Raw genomic sequence first — 17,016 nt, forward strand, 5'->3', positions numbered from 1 at the left:
GAGTAATGTGGAGGCTATATACAGGGGGTTTACAGGTACAAGTCAATGTGGAGGCTATATACAGGGGTACCGGTACAGAGTCAATTGTGGAGGTTATATACAGGGGTACCTGTACAGAGTCAATGATGAGGCTATATACAGGGATACCGGTACAGAGTCAATGATGAGGCATATACAGGGGGTACCGATACAGAGTCAACGTGGAGGCTATATACAGGGGGTACCGGTACAGAGTCAATGTGCGGGGGTACAGGTTAGTCGAGGTAATTGAGATCATATGTACATGTAGGTAGGGGGAGTCAATGCAAATAGTCTGGGTAGCCATTTGATTAGCTGTTCAGGAGTCGTATGGCTTGGGGTTAGAAGTGTTTAGAAGCCCTTGGACCAAGACTTGGCGCTCCTGTACCGCTTGCCGTCCAGTAGCAGAGAGAACAGTCTATGACTAAGGTGGATGGAGTCTTTGGCAATTCTTAGGGCCTCCTCTAACAACGCCTGGTGTAGAGGTCCTGGATGGCAGGAAGCTTGGCACCAGTGATGTACTGGGCCGTACACACTACCCTCTGTAGCGTCTTGCGCGGTGATGCAACAAAACAGGATGCTCTCGATGGTGCAGCTGTAAAACCTTTTGAGGATCTAGAGGACCCATGCCAAATATTTTCAGTCTCCTGAGGGGGAAAAGGTTTGTCGTGGCCCTCTTCAGACTATCTTGGTGTGTTTGGACCATGATAGTTTGTTGATGATGTGGACACCAAGGACATTGAAGCTCTCCACCTGATCACAATAGCCTGTCGATGAGAATGGGGGCGTGCTCGGCCCTCCTTTTCCTGTAGTCTACAATCATCTCCTTTGTCTTGCTCATGTTGAGGGAGAGGTTGTTGTCCTGGCACCACACTGCCAGGTCTCTGACCTCCTCCCATAGGCCGTCTCATTGTTGTCGGTGCACAGACCTACCACTGTTGTGTCGTCAGAAAACTTAATGATGGTGTTGGAGTTGTGCTTGGCCACACAGTCATTGTGTGAACAGGGAGTACATCAGGAGACTAAACACATACCCCTGAGGGGCCCCATGTTGAGGATCAGCGTGGCAGATTTGTTGTTGCCTACCCTTACCACCTGGGGTGGCCCGTCAGGAAAGTCCAGGATCCAGTTGCAGATAGAGGTATTTAGTCCCAGGTCTTTAGCTTAGTGATGAACTTTGTGGGCACTATGGTGTTGAACGCTGAGCTGTAGTCAATGAACATCATTCTCACATAGGTGTTCCTTTTGTCCAGTGGTAAAGGACAGTGTGTAGTGCAATAGAGATTGCGTCATCTGTGGATCTATTTTGGTGGTATGCAAATTCGAGTGAGTCAAGGGTTTCTGGGATAATGTGTTGATGTGAGCCATGACCAGCCTTTCAAAGCACCTCATGACTACAGACGTGAGTGGTACGGGTCAGTAGTCATTTAGACAGGTTACCTTGGTGTTCTTGGGCACAAGGACTATGTTGGTCTGCTTGAAACATGTAGGTATTACAGACTCGGTCAGGGACAGATTGAAAATGTCAGTGAAGACACTTGCCAGTTGGCAGCGCATGCACCGAGTACACGTCTGGTAATCCATCTGGTTCCTGCGGCCTTGTGAATGTTAATCTTTTTAAAGGTCTTACTCACATCGGCTACGGAGAGCGTTATCACACAGGCGTCCAGAACAAGCTGTGCCTCTCATGCGATGCTTTCAGTGTTGCTTGCCTCGAAGCGAGCTTAGAAGTACATTTAGCTCGTCTGGTAGGTCCTTGTCACTGGGCAGCTCGCTGCGTGTCTTCCTTTTGTAGTCCATAAATGTTTGCAAGCCTACCACATCCGATGAGCGTCGGAGCCGGTGTAGTAGGATTCAATCTTAGTCCTGTATTGATGCTTTTTCCTGTTTGATGGTTCATCGGAGGGCATAGAGCAGGGGTGTCAAAGTCAAATGGACGGAGGGCCAAATAAAAATTTAGCTACAAGCCGAGGGCCGGACTGTTCGAATGTTCATTGAAAAATTTTTAAATGACGCATATAGTCTAGTGAACCTAATTGACCTACTGAAAACCTAACAAATATATTCAATATGATCAGATAAATAAAGCAATATTTCTTATGGCTCTGTCAGTAATCTTTAATTTTCAACAGACACAAAAGACAAATTTCCTTTATATAAAAATCCCCATAACATGAACATTAAATGAAAGAAACCGGTATTCAAGGCACCATCAGTAGCTATATTTTCTATTTAGCAAAGTGGGCTAAATTTACTTCAAAGAAAAAAACAATAATAGCATTTTTCTATCATCCACTCAACTGAAATATTTTTAAAATATAATTGGATTGAAATACATAAAATAAAGTGCAAAAATCTATTAATCAAAAACAACATTTGTTTAAGGAGAAGTAACATGCAGTGAAACAAATATTAAACTTTAACTTTTAAACTTGAACTGAGTAAAAACCTCTTAAATATGTGGTATTGCACAGTAATGTTCACTTGTTTGAGGTTGAGGGTGATACTTGGTGGTGTCCCATCTTTTCCAAAGTTCATCAATGTTCGGGGTAAGGCTCCTGAGCTGAGGAAATCCTCAGAATTGAGTGAGGTGTTCAGCAGTAAGTCGACTTCTGTGTGATGTTTTGTTCAGGTTCATCAAAGAAAACGTTGTTCACACAGGTATGTGCTGCCAAACATAGACAACGTTTGAGCAGCCTGGATGCGCAGCTGGGGCATTGTGTCGGGGAGGAAACGGGCGAACTCCGCAGCACCCACTGCCGCATATTTTGCCCTCAGTCGCATCATTGCATTGGAGGTCAATCAACTCCATTTGGAGGTTTGTGGTTGAGCTTTCCACGTCAACAGCAAATGGGTTACCGAGCAGTTCCAACCTGCTTTTTTGTGCTTCAAGTCAGCAAATCGGCGTCAAAAGTCAGCGGCAAGCATACCTATTTTATCAGCCAACTGTGCGCTCGGGAACGCACTGGAGATGAGGCTCTCTTTCATGGTCTGGCAGCTGGGAAAGTGGCTCAAATTTTCTTTCCGCATCTGCGTCTCCCACAGAGTCAGTTTGGTTTTTAAATGCCTTCACTGTACTGTACATATCAGAGATGACATGATCCCGACCCTGCAGCTGCAAGTTCATTGCCATTCAGATGACTCGTAATGTCACACAGAAAAGCCATTTCACACAGAAACATTTCGTCTCGGAGTTGGTGTTGTGTCTTTCCCTTTGCTGTCCAAGAACAGACAAATCTCCTCACGAAGCTCGAAACATCTTTTGAAGCACCTTTCCCTGGCTTAGCCATCGCACCTCTGTGTGATAAGGCAAATCACCATGCTCCGTTTCTAACTCCGTCAGAAATGCCTTGAACTGGCGGTGATTCAAACCTTTTGGCTCTGATAAAGTTAACTGTGCGGCGTGAGATGCTCATTACATGCTCCATTTTCAAGGCTTTACCGCACAACGCTTCCTGGTGTATGATACAATGATAAGCTGTCAGCTCACCTGTCGCGTTTTCCTCTTGCATCTTTTCCCGTATCTTCGCCACCAAGTCCGCTCCTGTGTCCACACATCGCAGGTGCTCCGTCGGTTGTCAAACCCACGAGTTTTTCCCAAGGCAGCTCCATCTCATTTACACATCTTGAACCTCTTCATACAAATCATGCCCCGTAGTTGTGCCATGCATAGGACGTAAGCCAAAAAACTCCTCTGTCACGCTTAGGCTGGAGTCCACTCCGCGGATGAAAATTGACAACTGGGCAATGTCAGAAATGTCGGTGCTCTCATCCAACGCCAAGGAATATGCAATGAAATCTTTTCCCTTTTTCACAAGCTGCTCTTTTAGATTGATGGACAACTGGTCTACTCTCTCGGCAATGGTGTTTCTGCTCAGACTCACATTTAAAAGAGTTGCTTTTTTCTGGGCAACTTCGTCACATGAACTTTAATCATGCAGTTTTTGATGAAATCCCCCTCCGTAAATGGCCGGGCTGATTTAGCGATCTCTTCTGCCAAAATAAAAACTGGCCTTGACAGCAGCCTGGCCTTGTGATTTGGCTTTTTTGAACAGAGCCTGTCGAGATTTGAGGCTCGTTTTAATTCCTCTGCCTTTTGTAGCCTTTGTTCCATGTCATATTTTGTTTTTGTCCGCGTGTTTCGTTTCATATGTCGTCTCAGATTATACTCTTTCAGTACCGCCCACACTTTCTCCACACAGAAGACACACAGGTTTTCCCAGCTACTCCGTGAACATATACTCGACTCCCACCTTGTTTGAAACCCCGCGGTTCTCAGTGTCCACCTTCCGTTTGCCATTTTTGATGGGTATCTGAAATTAATTTTACTGTGATGCTGACGACTGCTGTGCCAATAAATATTGAAATGAAGCAGCCTACTGCTCGGTGCGTCACCGTTGCACTTGTGGGAAATGTAGTATGGTGCGTGTAAAAGATCTGCGGGCTGCCGCGCTTGCTGCGGTCTGCGGGCCGGTTCTAATAATAAATCAAGATCATCCCAGGGGCCGTAAAAACCTTCTCGCGGGCCGGATGTGGCGCCGCGGGCCTTGACTCTGACAATATGGCATAGAGGGATTTCTTAAAGGTCTGAGATAGAGTCCCGCACCTAACAGAGCAGAGCTCATGCCTTTCATGCGAAAAAAATCTAAACATATAGCTCAACGTTGGTAGAACAACTGAGGTTCATAAATAACTCTACATGAAGCATATAGGAATACCTGTTTCTTTGTTAACCGCTGAGCACAGAATAGCCGCATTGTGCTCCACTCCTCGGAAATCGTTTGGGAAAAATATTATTTATGTTTTATTCAGCTATGTTCAATTCTATTCTTCTTACTATAATAATCATAAATAAAGCCACAGGAATTATAGCAAATCTTGTCTCTAAATGAACTAGTGTAACCTACAGCCATATGGAATAGCCAGATCAGGACCGAACGAAAGAAAACTCAGAGATATGCAATTCTGTTCTTCTGAAATAAACTACATTTTCTTCATATCGTAATGCGTCTTCTTTAGACCGGTCTAAAATAAATATGGATTTATTGTGAAGGTGGACGCTATATTACATGGATTATTAGACTTTTTAGGTCCGCATCAGTGGATTACGCGTGGAACAGGGAGATGTTAAACGTGTTTATGTTCATTAACGGCAATTACCGGGAGGACAGACCGTTATTGCATGACATCACCGGCTGACAAAATGTAATGACGCAACAGCTCTAGTTGTGTTTAGTTTTAAGATAGTTACCTAGGCTGGATGTGGCTGCTGACAGCATGGTATCACCTGTCATGTCTGAGTTCTTTCTGACAAAGGACAACTCACACTCATTCTAATCAGGGTGGATGGACTGTTGGGGATGAGTCCTAATCAGGGTGGATGATGTTTGGGGTTGGTCCTAATCAGGGTGGATGGACTCACTGGGGGTGAGTTCTAATCAGGGTGAATGGCTACATGGGGGTGAGTCTAATCAGGGTGAATCGACTACACCGGGATAGTGGCATAAACACAGTGTGGTGTTGACAGGCCACCTGTGACCAATAATGATTAAAACCAACCAAGCCAGGGCTCAGGCCAAGACTAAAACAACCAACCAGGACTCAGGCCCAAGACTAAAACGCAACCATACCAGGCTTCCAGGGCCAAGGACTAACAGCCAACCAACCAGGCTCAGCCCCAAGGACTTAAAACCAACCAACCAGGGCTCAGGCCCAAGACTAAAAACCAACCAACCAGGTTCAGGCCCAAGACTAAAACCAACCAACCAGGGGCAGGCCCCAAGACTAAAAACCCAACCAACCAGGAACTCAGGCCAAGACAAATGCTGTCTTTATTTCGTGTTTGGTATCTTGCGTCAAGATACCAAACCACGTCATGATACACCATGCCAGTTTAAAATAAAGGTTAAATAGAGAACAAAATAAAAAATACGCAAACACACGTTCACAGATTTTATAGGGCCCCACTTAGATTTTGTTATTAACCGAATTATTGACCAGGTATATTGACAGAAAACATGGACTTTTCTCTTGTACCACTAAAGGCACCCGGGAAGAGGAGAAGATTGCCGCTAAAAAACAATTTTTTATAAGTATTCTCATGCCCTAGAAAAGGTTGGAGACCCTTGCCCTAGGGAGTGTCTAGTATAGTATCATTCAGTAGGTTAGGAGACCCTTGCCCTAGAGTGTCTAGTATAGCATATTCAGTAGGTGGGTTGTAAGGAGTGTCTGTTCTTATGTTTAATTTAAAGGAATGCAGTGAGTTCGGCATAGAGAAATGGCCCTACTCAGGGATATTTCAGGTAAACATCAGATCCTCTCTCTTGTTTTCCTGTAGTCTACAATCATCTCCTTTGTCTTGCTCATGTTGAGGGAGAGGTTGTTGTCCTGGCACCACACTGCCAGGTCTCTGACCTCCTCCCCATAGGCCGTCTCATTGTTGTCGGTGCACAGACCTACCACTGTTGTGTCGTCAGAAAACTTAATGATGGTGTTGGAGTTGTGCTTGGCCACACAGTCATTGTGTGAACAGGGAGTACATCAGGAGACTAAACACATACCCCTGAGGGGCCCCATGTTGAGGATCAGCGTGGCAGATTTGTTGTTGCCTACCCTTACCACCTGGGGGTGGCCCGTCAGGAAGTCCAGGATCCAGTTGCAGATAGAGGTATTTAGTCCCAGGGTCTTTAGCTTAGTGATGAACTTTGTGGGCACTATGGTGTTGAACGCTGAGCTGTAGTCAATGAACATCATTCTCACATAGGTGTTCCTTTTGTCCAGGTGGTAAAGGACAGTGTGTAGTGCAATAGAGATTGCGTCATCTGTGGATCTATTTTGGTGGTATGCAAATTCGAGTGAGTCAAGGGTTTCTGGGATAATGGTGTTGATGTGAGCCATGACCAGCCTTTCAAAGCACCTCATGACTACAGACGTGAGTGGTACGGGTCAGTAGTCATTTAGACAGGTTACCTTGGTGTTCTTGGGCACAAGGACTATGTTGGTCTGCTTGAAACATGTAGGTATTACAGACTCGGTCAGGGACAGATTGAAAATGTCAGTGAAGACACTTGCCAGTTGGTCAGCGCATGCACGGAGTACACGTCCTGGTAATCCATCTGGTCCTGCGGCCTTGTGAATGTTAATCTTTTTAAAGGTCTTACTCACATCGGCTACGGAGAGCGTTATCACACAGTCGTCCAGAACAGCTGGTGCTCTCATGCATGCTTCAGTGTTGCTTGCCTCGAAGCGAGCTTAGAAGTAATTTAGCTCGTCTGGTAGGCTCTTGTCACTGGGCAGCTCGCTGCGTGTCTTCCCTTTTGTAGTCCATAATAGTTTGCAAGCCTACCACATCCGATGAGCGTCGGAGCCGGTTGTAGTAGGATTCAATCTTAGTCCTGTATTGATGCTTTTCCTGTTTGATGGTTCATCGGAGGGCATAGAGCAGGGGTGTCAAAGTCAAATGGACGGAGGGCCAAATAAAAATTTAGCTACAAGCCGAGGGGCCGGACTGTTCGAATGTTCATTGAAAAATTTTTAAATGACGCATATAGTCTAGTGAACCTAATTGAACCTACTGAAAACCTAACAAATATATTCCAATATGATCAGATAAATAAAGCAATATATTCTTATGGCTCTGTCAGTAATCTTTAATTTTCAACAGACACAAAAGACAAATTTCCTTTATATAAAAAAATCCCCATAACATGAACATTAAATGAAAGAAACCGGTATTCAAGGCACCATCAGTAGCCTATATTTTCTATTTAGCAAAAGTGGGCTAAATTTACTTCAAAGAAAAAAACAATAATAGCATATTTTCTATCATCCACTCAACTGAAATATTTTTAAAATATAATTGGATTGAAATACAATAAAATAAAGTGCAAAAATCTATTAATCAAAAACAACACTTTGTTTAAGGAGAAGTAACATGCAGTGAAACAAATATTAACTTTAACTTTTAAACTTGAACTGAGTAAAAACTCTTAAATATGTGGTTGCACAGTAATGTTCACTTGTTTGAGGTTGAGGGTGATACTTGGTGGTGTCCCATCTTTTCCACAAGTTCATCAATGTTCGGGGTAAGGCTCTGAGCTGAGGAAATCCTCAGAATTGAGTGGAGGTGTTCAGCAGTAAGTCGACTTCTGTGTGATGTTTTGTTCAGGTTCATCAAAGAAAACAGTTGTTCACACAGGTATGTGCTGCCAAACATAGACAACGTTTGAGCAGCCTGGATGCGCAGCTGGGGCATTGTGTCGGGAGGAAACGGGCGAACTCCGCAGCACCCACTGCCGCATATTTTGCCCTCAGTGCATCATTGCATTGGAGGTCAATCAACTCCATTTGGAGGTTGTGGTGAGCTTTCCACGTCAACAGCAAATGGGTTACCGAGCAGTTCCAACCTGCTTTTTTGTGCTTCAAAGTCAGCAAATCCGGCGTCAAAGTCAGCGGCAAGCATACCTATTTTATCAGCCAACTGTGCGCTCGGGAACGCACTGGAGAGAGCTTCTCTTTCATGGTCTGGCAGCTGGGAAAGTGGCTCAAATTTTCTTTCCGCATCTGCGTTTCCCACAGAGTCAGTTTGGTTTTTAAATGCCTTCACTGTACTGTACATATCAGAGATGACATGATCCCGACCCTGCAGCTGCAAGTTCATTGCATTCAGATGACTCGTAATGTCACACAGAAAAGCCATTTCACACAGAAACATTTCGTCTCGGAGTTTGTTGTGTCTTTCCCTTTGCTGTCCAAGAACAGACAAATCTCCTCACGAAGCTCGAAACATCTTTGAAGCACCTTTCCCTGGCTTAGCCATCGCACCTCTGTGTGATAAGGCAAATCACCATGCTCCGTTTCTAACTCCGTCAGAAATGCCTTGAACTGGCGGTGATTCAAACCTTTGGCTCTGATAAAGTTAACTGTGCGGCGTGAGATGCTCATTACATGCCCATTTTCAAGGCTTTACCGCACAACGCTTCCTGGTGTATGATACAATGATAAGCTGTCAGCTCACCTGTCGCGTTTTCCTCTTGCATCTTTTCCCGTATCTTCGCCACCAGTCCGCTCCTGTGTCCACACATCGCAGGTGCTCCGTCGGTTGTCAAACCCACGAGTTTTTCCCAAGGCAGCTCCATCTCATTTACACATCTTGACACCTCTTCATACAAATCATGCCCCGTAGTTGTGCCATGCATAGGACGTTAAGCCAAAAAACTCCTCTGTCACGCTTAGGCTGGAGTCCACTCCGCGGATGAAAATTGACAACTGGGCAATGTCAGAAATGTCGGTGCTCTCCATCCAACGCCAAGGAATATGCAATGAAATCTTTTCCCTTTTTCACAAGCTGCTCTTTTAGATTGATGGACAACTGGTCTACTCTCTCGGCAATGGTGTTTCTGCTCAGACTCACATTTAAAAAGAGTTGCCTTTTTTCTGGGCAACTTCGTCACAAACTTTAATCATGCAGTTTTTGATGAAATCCCCCTCCGTAAATGGCCGGGCTGATTTAGCGATCTCTTCTGCCAAAATAAAAACTGGCCTTGACAGCAGCCTGGCCTTGTGATTTGGCTTTTTTGAACAGAGCCTGTCGAGATTTGAGGCCTCGTTTTAATTCCTCTGCCTTTTGTAGCCTTTGTTCCATGTCCATATTTTGTTTTTGTCCGCGTGTTTCGTTTCATAATGTCGTCTCAGATTATACTCTTTCAGTACCGCCCACACTTTCTCCACACAGAAGACACACAGGTTTTCCAGCTACCTCCGTGAACATATACTCCGACTCCCACCTTGTTTGAAACCCCCCGGTTCTCAGTGTCCACCTTCCGTTTTGCCATTTTTGATGGGTATCTGAAAGTTAATTTTACTGTGATGCTGACGACTGCTGTGCCAATAAATATTGAAATGAAGCAGCCTACTGCTCGGTGCGTCACCGTTGCATTGTGGGAAATGTAGTATGGTGCGTGTAAAAGATCTGCGGGCTGCCGGCTTGCTGCGGTCTGCGGGCCGGTTCTAATAATAAATCAAGATCATCCCAGGGGCCGTAAAAACCTTCTCGCGGGCCGGATGTGGCCCGCGGCCTTGACTCTGACAATATGGCATAGAGGGATTTCTTATAAGGGTCTGAGATAGAGTCCCGCACCTTAACAGAGCAGAGCTCATGCCTTTCATGCGAAAAAATCTAAACATATAGCTCAACGTTGGTAGAACAACTGAGGTTACATAAATAACTCTACATGAAGCATATAGGAATACCTGTTTCTTTGTTAACCGCTGAGCACAGAATAGCCGCATGTGCTCACTCCCTCGGAAATCGTTTGGGAAAAATATTATTTATGTTTTATTCAGCTATGTTCAATTCTATTCTTCTTACTATAAAATCATATAAAATAAAGCCACAGGAATTATAAGCAAATCTTGTCTGCTAAATGAACTAGTGTAACCTACAGCCATATGGAATAGCCAGATCAGGACCGAACGAAAGGAAAACTCAGAATATGCAATTCTGTTCTTCTGAAATAAACTACATTTTCTTCATATCGTAATGCTTCTTTAGACCGGTCTAAAATAAATAATGGATTTATTGTGAAGGTGGACGCTATATTACATGGATTTATTAGACTTTTTAGGTCCGCATCAGTGGATACGCGTGGAAGCAGGGAGATGTTAAACGTGTTTATGTTCATTAACGGCAATTACCGGGAGACAGACCGTTATTTGCATGACAATCACCGGCTGACAAAATGTKATGACCGCAACAGCTCTAGTTGTGTTAGTTTTAAGATAGTTACCTAGGCTGGATGTGGCTGGCTGACAGCATGGTATCACTCTGTCATGTCTGAGTTCTTTCTGACAAAGGACCAACTCACACTCATTCTAATCAGGGTGGATGGACTGTTTGGGGATGAGTCCTAATCAGGGTGGATGGACTGTTTGGGGTTGAGTCCTAATCAGGGTGGATGGACTACATGGGGGTGAGTCCTAATCAGGGTGAATGGACTACATGGGGGTGAGTCCTAATCAGGGTGAATGGACTACACGGGATAGTGCAAAACACAGTGTGTGTGACAGGCCACCTGTGACAATAATGATTAAAACCAACCAACCAGGGCTCAGGCCCAAGACTAAAACCAACCAACCAGGACTCAGGCCCAAGACTAAAACCAACCAACCAGGGCTCAGGCCCAAGACTAACACCAACCAACCAGGGCTCAGGCCCAAGACTAAAACCAACCAACCAGGGCTCAGGCCCAAGACTAAAACCAACCAACCAGGGTTCAGGCCCAAGACTAAAACCAACCAACCAGGGTTCAGGCCCAAGACTAAAACCAACCAACCAGGACTCAGGCCCAAGACAAATGCTGTCTTTATTTGTGTTTGGTATCTTGACGTCAAGATACCAAACCACGTCATGATACACATGCCTAGTTAAATAAAGGTGAAATAAACAAAATAAAAATACCAAACACACGTCACAGATTTTATAGGGCCCCACTTAGATTTGTTTATTAACCATTATTTGACCAGGTATATTGACAGAAAACATGACTTTCTCTTGTACACTAAGGACCCGGGGAAGAGGAGAAGAATGCGCCTAAAAACAATTTTTTATTAAGTATCTCATGCTAGAAAAGGTTGGAGACCCTTGCCCTAGGGAGTGTCTAGTATAGTATCATTCAGTAGGTAGGAGACCCTTGCCCTAGGGAGTGTCTAGTATAGCATAATTCAGTAGGTTGGGTTGCTAAGGAGTGTCTGTTCTATGGTAATTTAAAGGAATGCAGTGAGTTCGGCATAGAGAATGGCTACTCAGGGATATTCAAGGTAACTATCAGACCTGTGTGTGTAACAGTCTACTATTAGGCTACATTGTAGCACAGTGTGTAACAGTCTACTATTAGGCTACATTGTAGCACAGTGTGTAACAGTCTACTATTAGGCCCCTAACAAATTTAGCCAAAACAAAAAAAGTGGGGTGGGTTAAAAAACAGTCCTACTATCAGGTCTACATTGTACACAGTGTTAACAGTCACTATTAAGGCTACATTGTAGCACAGTGTGTAACAGCTACTATTAGGCTACATTGTAGCACAGTGTGTAACAGTCTACTATTAGGCTACATTGTAGCACAGTGTGTAACAGTCTCATCTATTACGGCTCACATTGTAGCACAGTGTGTAACAGTCTACTTTAGGCTACATTGTAGCACAGTGTGTAACAGTCTACTATTAGGCTAACATTGAAAAAAAAAAATACCACAGTGTGTAACAGTCTACTATTAGGCTACATTGTAGCACAGTGTGTAACAGTCTATTATTAGGCTACATTGTAGCACAGTGTGTAACAGTCTACTATTATTGACTATGACCTGTAAAACAGTGTCAGTGATAACAAGGGTGGGTCCTAACACATTCCTGAGCTACAGATAACATGAAACTCTCTCAGACCTCTAGACATCAGATAACGTCAAGCAGCACAGAAAGTCCAACTCTGTGAGGCTGAAACATTAGTTGGCTGATCTCTCACTCCCTCTGGTGTGCATTCTTTAGTTAGACCCATAAATGTCTGTAGTCGTGGCAACAGAGACAAAGTAAACAACCAAACAGTCATGTGAGAGCAGTGAGTCACCACCGGGTATTTCACTGGAGAGGAGGAGAGGAGGAAGGAGGAGGAGAGGAAAATGATTAAAAACATTTAGCTAAAACTCTGTATTTTCTATTCATCCATTCTGTGCCTCTGGCAGGTCTTGCTTAGTTTTGCGTTTTGACTGTAGTAGACTGTGTCCACTGACATCTTACCTATATAGGAGACAGTGCTGAAGTGCAGTAATAGTAGCAGTATAGTGGTGCGGTAGTATAGTAGTGCATTGTAGTATATAGCAGCTTAGTAATATAGTGATTGTGGTAGTATAGTATAGCAGTGTATTCGTGTAGTAGTATAGAATTGTAGCAATATAGGAGTATAGTAGTGCATTTGTAGTAGTATAGAGCTCAGTAATATAGTATCGTGGTAGTATAGTAGTGCATTGTAGTAGTATAGCAGCTTAGTAATATAGTATGGCGGTAGTATAGTATAGCAGTGTATTCGTGTAGTAGTATAAGATTGTAGCAATATGAGTATATGTAGTGCATTGTAGTAGTATAGCAGCTCAGTAATATAGTATCGTGGTAGTATAGTAGTGCATTGTAGTAGTATAGCAGCTCAGTAATATAGTATTGTGGTAGTATAGTAGTGCATTGTAGTAGTATAGCAGCTCAGTATTATAGTATTGTGGTAGTATAGTATAGCAGTGTAGTAGTATAGAATTGTAGTAATTCATAGTGCGTTGTAGTAGTATAGTAGTGTAGTGGTATACTCGTATAGTATTGTAGTATAGTAGTATAGTAATATAGTGGTATAGTAATAGTATTATAGTAGTGTTGTGGTATAGTAGTATAATAGTATAGTAGTGTAGTGGTATAATAGTGTAGTAATAGTAGTATAGTAGTATAGTGTAGTAGTGTAGTATAGAGGTATAGTAGTGTAGTAGTGTGGAGACAGTGCTGGAGTGTACTAGTGTCTCGGCCCACAGCAGACAGTCTTAGTAAGACTCTCCACTCCATAACTCAGCTGGTACTCCATCTTGAACAGGACATGAACAGGAACCACCTGCCGGACACAAACACAGGAAGCTTAACTTACTGATATATTGTCTCTTGGTTTACTAAAGGATTATTAAATGTTTACTCAACATTTACTAATGGTTTCCTAAAGGCAGTGGCGTGTATTTATGGTTGCCAAGGGAAGCAAGGCTTCCCAAAAAAATMTACCAAGAAAGAAACAATTTACAAGAAGCTGAATGTAATCTCACCGGAGAAAGCATCCGAGCAGTTGGAACAGTCTCTCTACTGCTCCAAACGGGTATGACATTGTTGCCACCCGTAGCATTGAATGGAAAGCAAGGGAAGCCAGCGAGAATTTGACCTCCCTTGATTAATAAAAAAAAAAGTATAAGAAATTAGCCAATCAGCATTTAGCTAAACTGAGCAGGCTCAACTGTGAATTGTCCTGGCACACCAAAAAAAAGTGTCAAGGGAAGCCAGTTTGGATGTTGGCGTCACTCCAATCAAATCGCATTGAGAGCAAATGTCATTGAAAGAAACAACTTGAATTGTTGCATCTCGTTGTGTTGTTGTCCTCCGGTGGCTAGCTAGCTAGCTAAAGTTGTCCCTTTCCTAAATTAGCCATGGATGGAGATAGGGATTAGGACTCGTGTTTTTACTTAATTCTCCTTACTAGTCAGTGATTATAACTGCGATTCTGAACCAACCAGTCAAATGTTTGMACACACCTACTCATTCAAGGACACACCTACTCATTTCTTATTTTTTTTCTTCTAGTTTCTAATCAATACAAAATGTAATTAAAATGCCTGAATTAGGTTGGCTAAATGAGAAGGAGTAGGCTACAATGGTCAACCAACAGGTAGACTGCTGTTTCATATGAATGGAGTTGTTGTAGACAAGGACGCCTCAAAATATCCTCAATTAGCCTTGCTACATCAGCTAGCTAGATGGCTAGGCTAACTAAGCTGGCTAATGTAGCTAGCTAGCTTCTTTACAAGGATGTGATGCAGTCAAGACAAGCACTACCAGGTGGTATGAAGTTTGTCTTTAACAGCGCCAGTCGGTCTGGCGACTTTCTCTCCCCCTCCCTCTGTGACACACAAGCATTTCGCTACACTCCCAATCACATCTGCTAACCATGTGTATGTGGCCAATAACATTTGATTTTACATACACCGGCTTCTGCTCCTCTCTCGACCATCAAGAGCACAAGTTAAACTTGAGCGCTTTCAATTGTGACTTTGAGCATCATTGTCCCAGATCACAGAAGCTTCCTGCCGTCGGCCAGTCCAGTGTTGTGATTGGCTATTATGAGCCTGTCTGTTTAGTTAGCAAGCCGGGTTGATCCTTACAAAAAAAGACAGCGGTTTTGAAACGGTAGTAAAGTGCATTAAATGCAGTCGACTGTTTTAATTTTGGACGCAATAGTTACAGCATCCTGCAGTTATACTGCACTCTAACTGCAATCTGTTTTCGTAAGGGCCAGCAGCTTGATAACCAAATAGATTTGGGAAATACATTCTAATAGGTATACTCAACCTTGTGTTGAGTGGAATCTACTTGCTAAATTTAGCTTATTACTTGTTAGCCAGCATAACGAAAAGCAGACAGTCAGCTCTAGCAAACACCATCAAAGGAGCCCACTAATTGCAGGCAGGACCCAATATTTAGGGGATTAAGCCCAAGGAAGGACACACACAGCACATTGGGGATTTTTGATTATATACTGAACATATAAAGCCACAACATGCAACAATTGACGATTTTTTACTAAGTTACATATAAGGAAATCAGTCAATTGAAATAAATTCATTCGGCTCTATTCTATGGATTTCACATGACTGGGCAGGGGCACAGCCATGCATAGGCCCACCCACTGGGGAGCCACGCCCACCCACTGGGGAGCCAGGCCCACCCACTGGGGAGCCAGACCCACCCACTGAGGAGCCAGGCCCACCCACTGGGGAGCCAGACCCACCCACTAGGAGCCACGCTCCAACCACTGGGAGCCAGCGCCCACCCACTGCGGAGCCACGTCCCAACCACTTGGAGCCAGGCCCACCCACTGGGACCAGGCCCACCCACTGGGGAGCCAGACCCACCACTGAGAGCCAGGCCCACCCACTGGGACGCCAGACCCACCCATTGAGGAGCCGCCGAGCCGGCCCACCCACTGGGGAGCCAGGGCCCACCCACGGTAGCAGACCTTGGAGCCAGGCCACCCACTGGGAGGAGACCCACGAAGCAGGACCCTTGGCAACCACCACTGAGGAGCCACGCCCACCCACTGGGAGCCAGGCCCACCTCACTGGGGAGCCAACCCAACCCACTTGGGAGCCAGGCCCACCCACTGGAGCCAGACCCACCACTGGGGAGCCACGCCCACCCCACTGGGAGCACGCCCACCTCACTGGGAGCCAGACCACCCCACTGGGAGCCAGCCCACCCACTGGGAGCCAGGCCCACCCACGAGGAGCCACGCCCACCCACTGGGAGCACGCCCACCCACTGGGGAGCCAGACCCAACCCACTGGGGAGCCAGAAACCCACCCACTGGGAGCCACACACCAACCCACTGGGGAGCCACACCCACCCACTGGAGCCACACGCCACACCCACTGGGCAGCCACACCCACCACTGGAGCACACACCACCCACTGAGAGCCACAAACCCAACCCACTGGGAGCCAGGCCCACCCACTGGGGGCCACGCCCACCCACTAGGACCACCCACCCACTGCGGAGCCAGGCCCAACCCACTGGAGCCAGGCCCAGACACCATAAGAGTTTTCCCCCACAAAAGGCTTATTACAGACAGAAATACTCCGTTTCATCTGCTGTCCAGGTGGCTGGTCTTAGACGATCCCGCAGGTGAAGAAGCCAGATGTGGAAGTTGTGGTCTGCGGTTGTGAGGCCGGTTGGACGTACTGCCAAATTCTCTAAAATGACGMAGGCGGCTTATGGTAGAAAAATGAACATTCAATTCTCTGCCAACAGCTCTGGTGGAGACAATGGTGTAAAGTACTTAAGTAGTTTTTTGGGGTATCTGTACTTTACTATTTGTATGTTTGACAACTTTCACTTCATGTACTTTTTACCCCACACATCTTTCCTAACACCCAACAGTACTCGTTACATTTTGAATTCTTAGCAGGACAGGAAAATTGTCTAATTCACACACTTATCACGAGAACATCCCTGGTCATCCCTACTGCCTGATTTAGTGGACTCACTAAACACATGCTTTGTTTGTCTGAGTGTTGGAGAGCCCCCTGGCTATCTGTAAATAAAAAGAAAATGGTGTCATCTGGTTTTCTTTATCAAAAGGAATTTTAAAAGATGTATACTTTTACTTTTGATACTTCAGTATATTTCAAACCAAATACTTTTAGACTTTTAC

The 17,016-nt window shown here is 44.7% G+C and overlaps 1 protein-coding gene across 1 annotated transcript; it reads left to right on the forward strand.

Moving 5' to 3' along the window:
- The first annotated feature begins 11,101 nt into the window (after nt 1-11,101).
- LOC139025994 (proline-rich protein 2-like) lies at nt 11,102-16,277 on the forward strand. The gene is made up of 2 exons (XM_070441285.1): nt 11,102-11,387; nt 15,526-16,277. The coding sequence occupies exons 1-2, from the start codon at nt 11,102-11,104 to the stop codon at nt 16,275-16,277; spliced, it is 1,038 nt and encodes a 345-aa protein (XP_070297386.1).
- The last annotated feature ends 739 nt before the right edge of the window (nt 16,278-17,016 follow it).

This window comes from Salvelinus sp. IW2-2015, unplaced genomic scaffold, assembly GCF_002910315.2.
Source record: "Salvelinus sp. IW2-2015 unplaced genomic scaffold, ASM291031v2 Un_scaffold3703, whole genome shotgun sequence".
NCBI lineage: Eukaryota > Metazoa > Chordata > Actinopteri > Salmoniformes > Salmonidae > Salvelinus > Salvelinus sp. IW2-2015.

What these genes read in the sequence shown, in the direction of transcription:
- LOC139025994 (XM_070441285.1), top strand. Translation starts at nt 11,102, where the DNA reads ATGATTAAAACCAACCAACCAGGGCTCAGGCCCAAGACTAAAACCAAC. An exon ending in GACAAATGCTGTCTTTATTT is followed by an intron (nt 11,388 to 15,525) that starts GTGTTTGGTATC and finishes CTGGGGAGCCAG; the next exon opens with GCCCACCCACTGGGGAGCCA.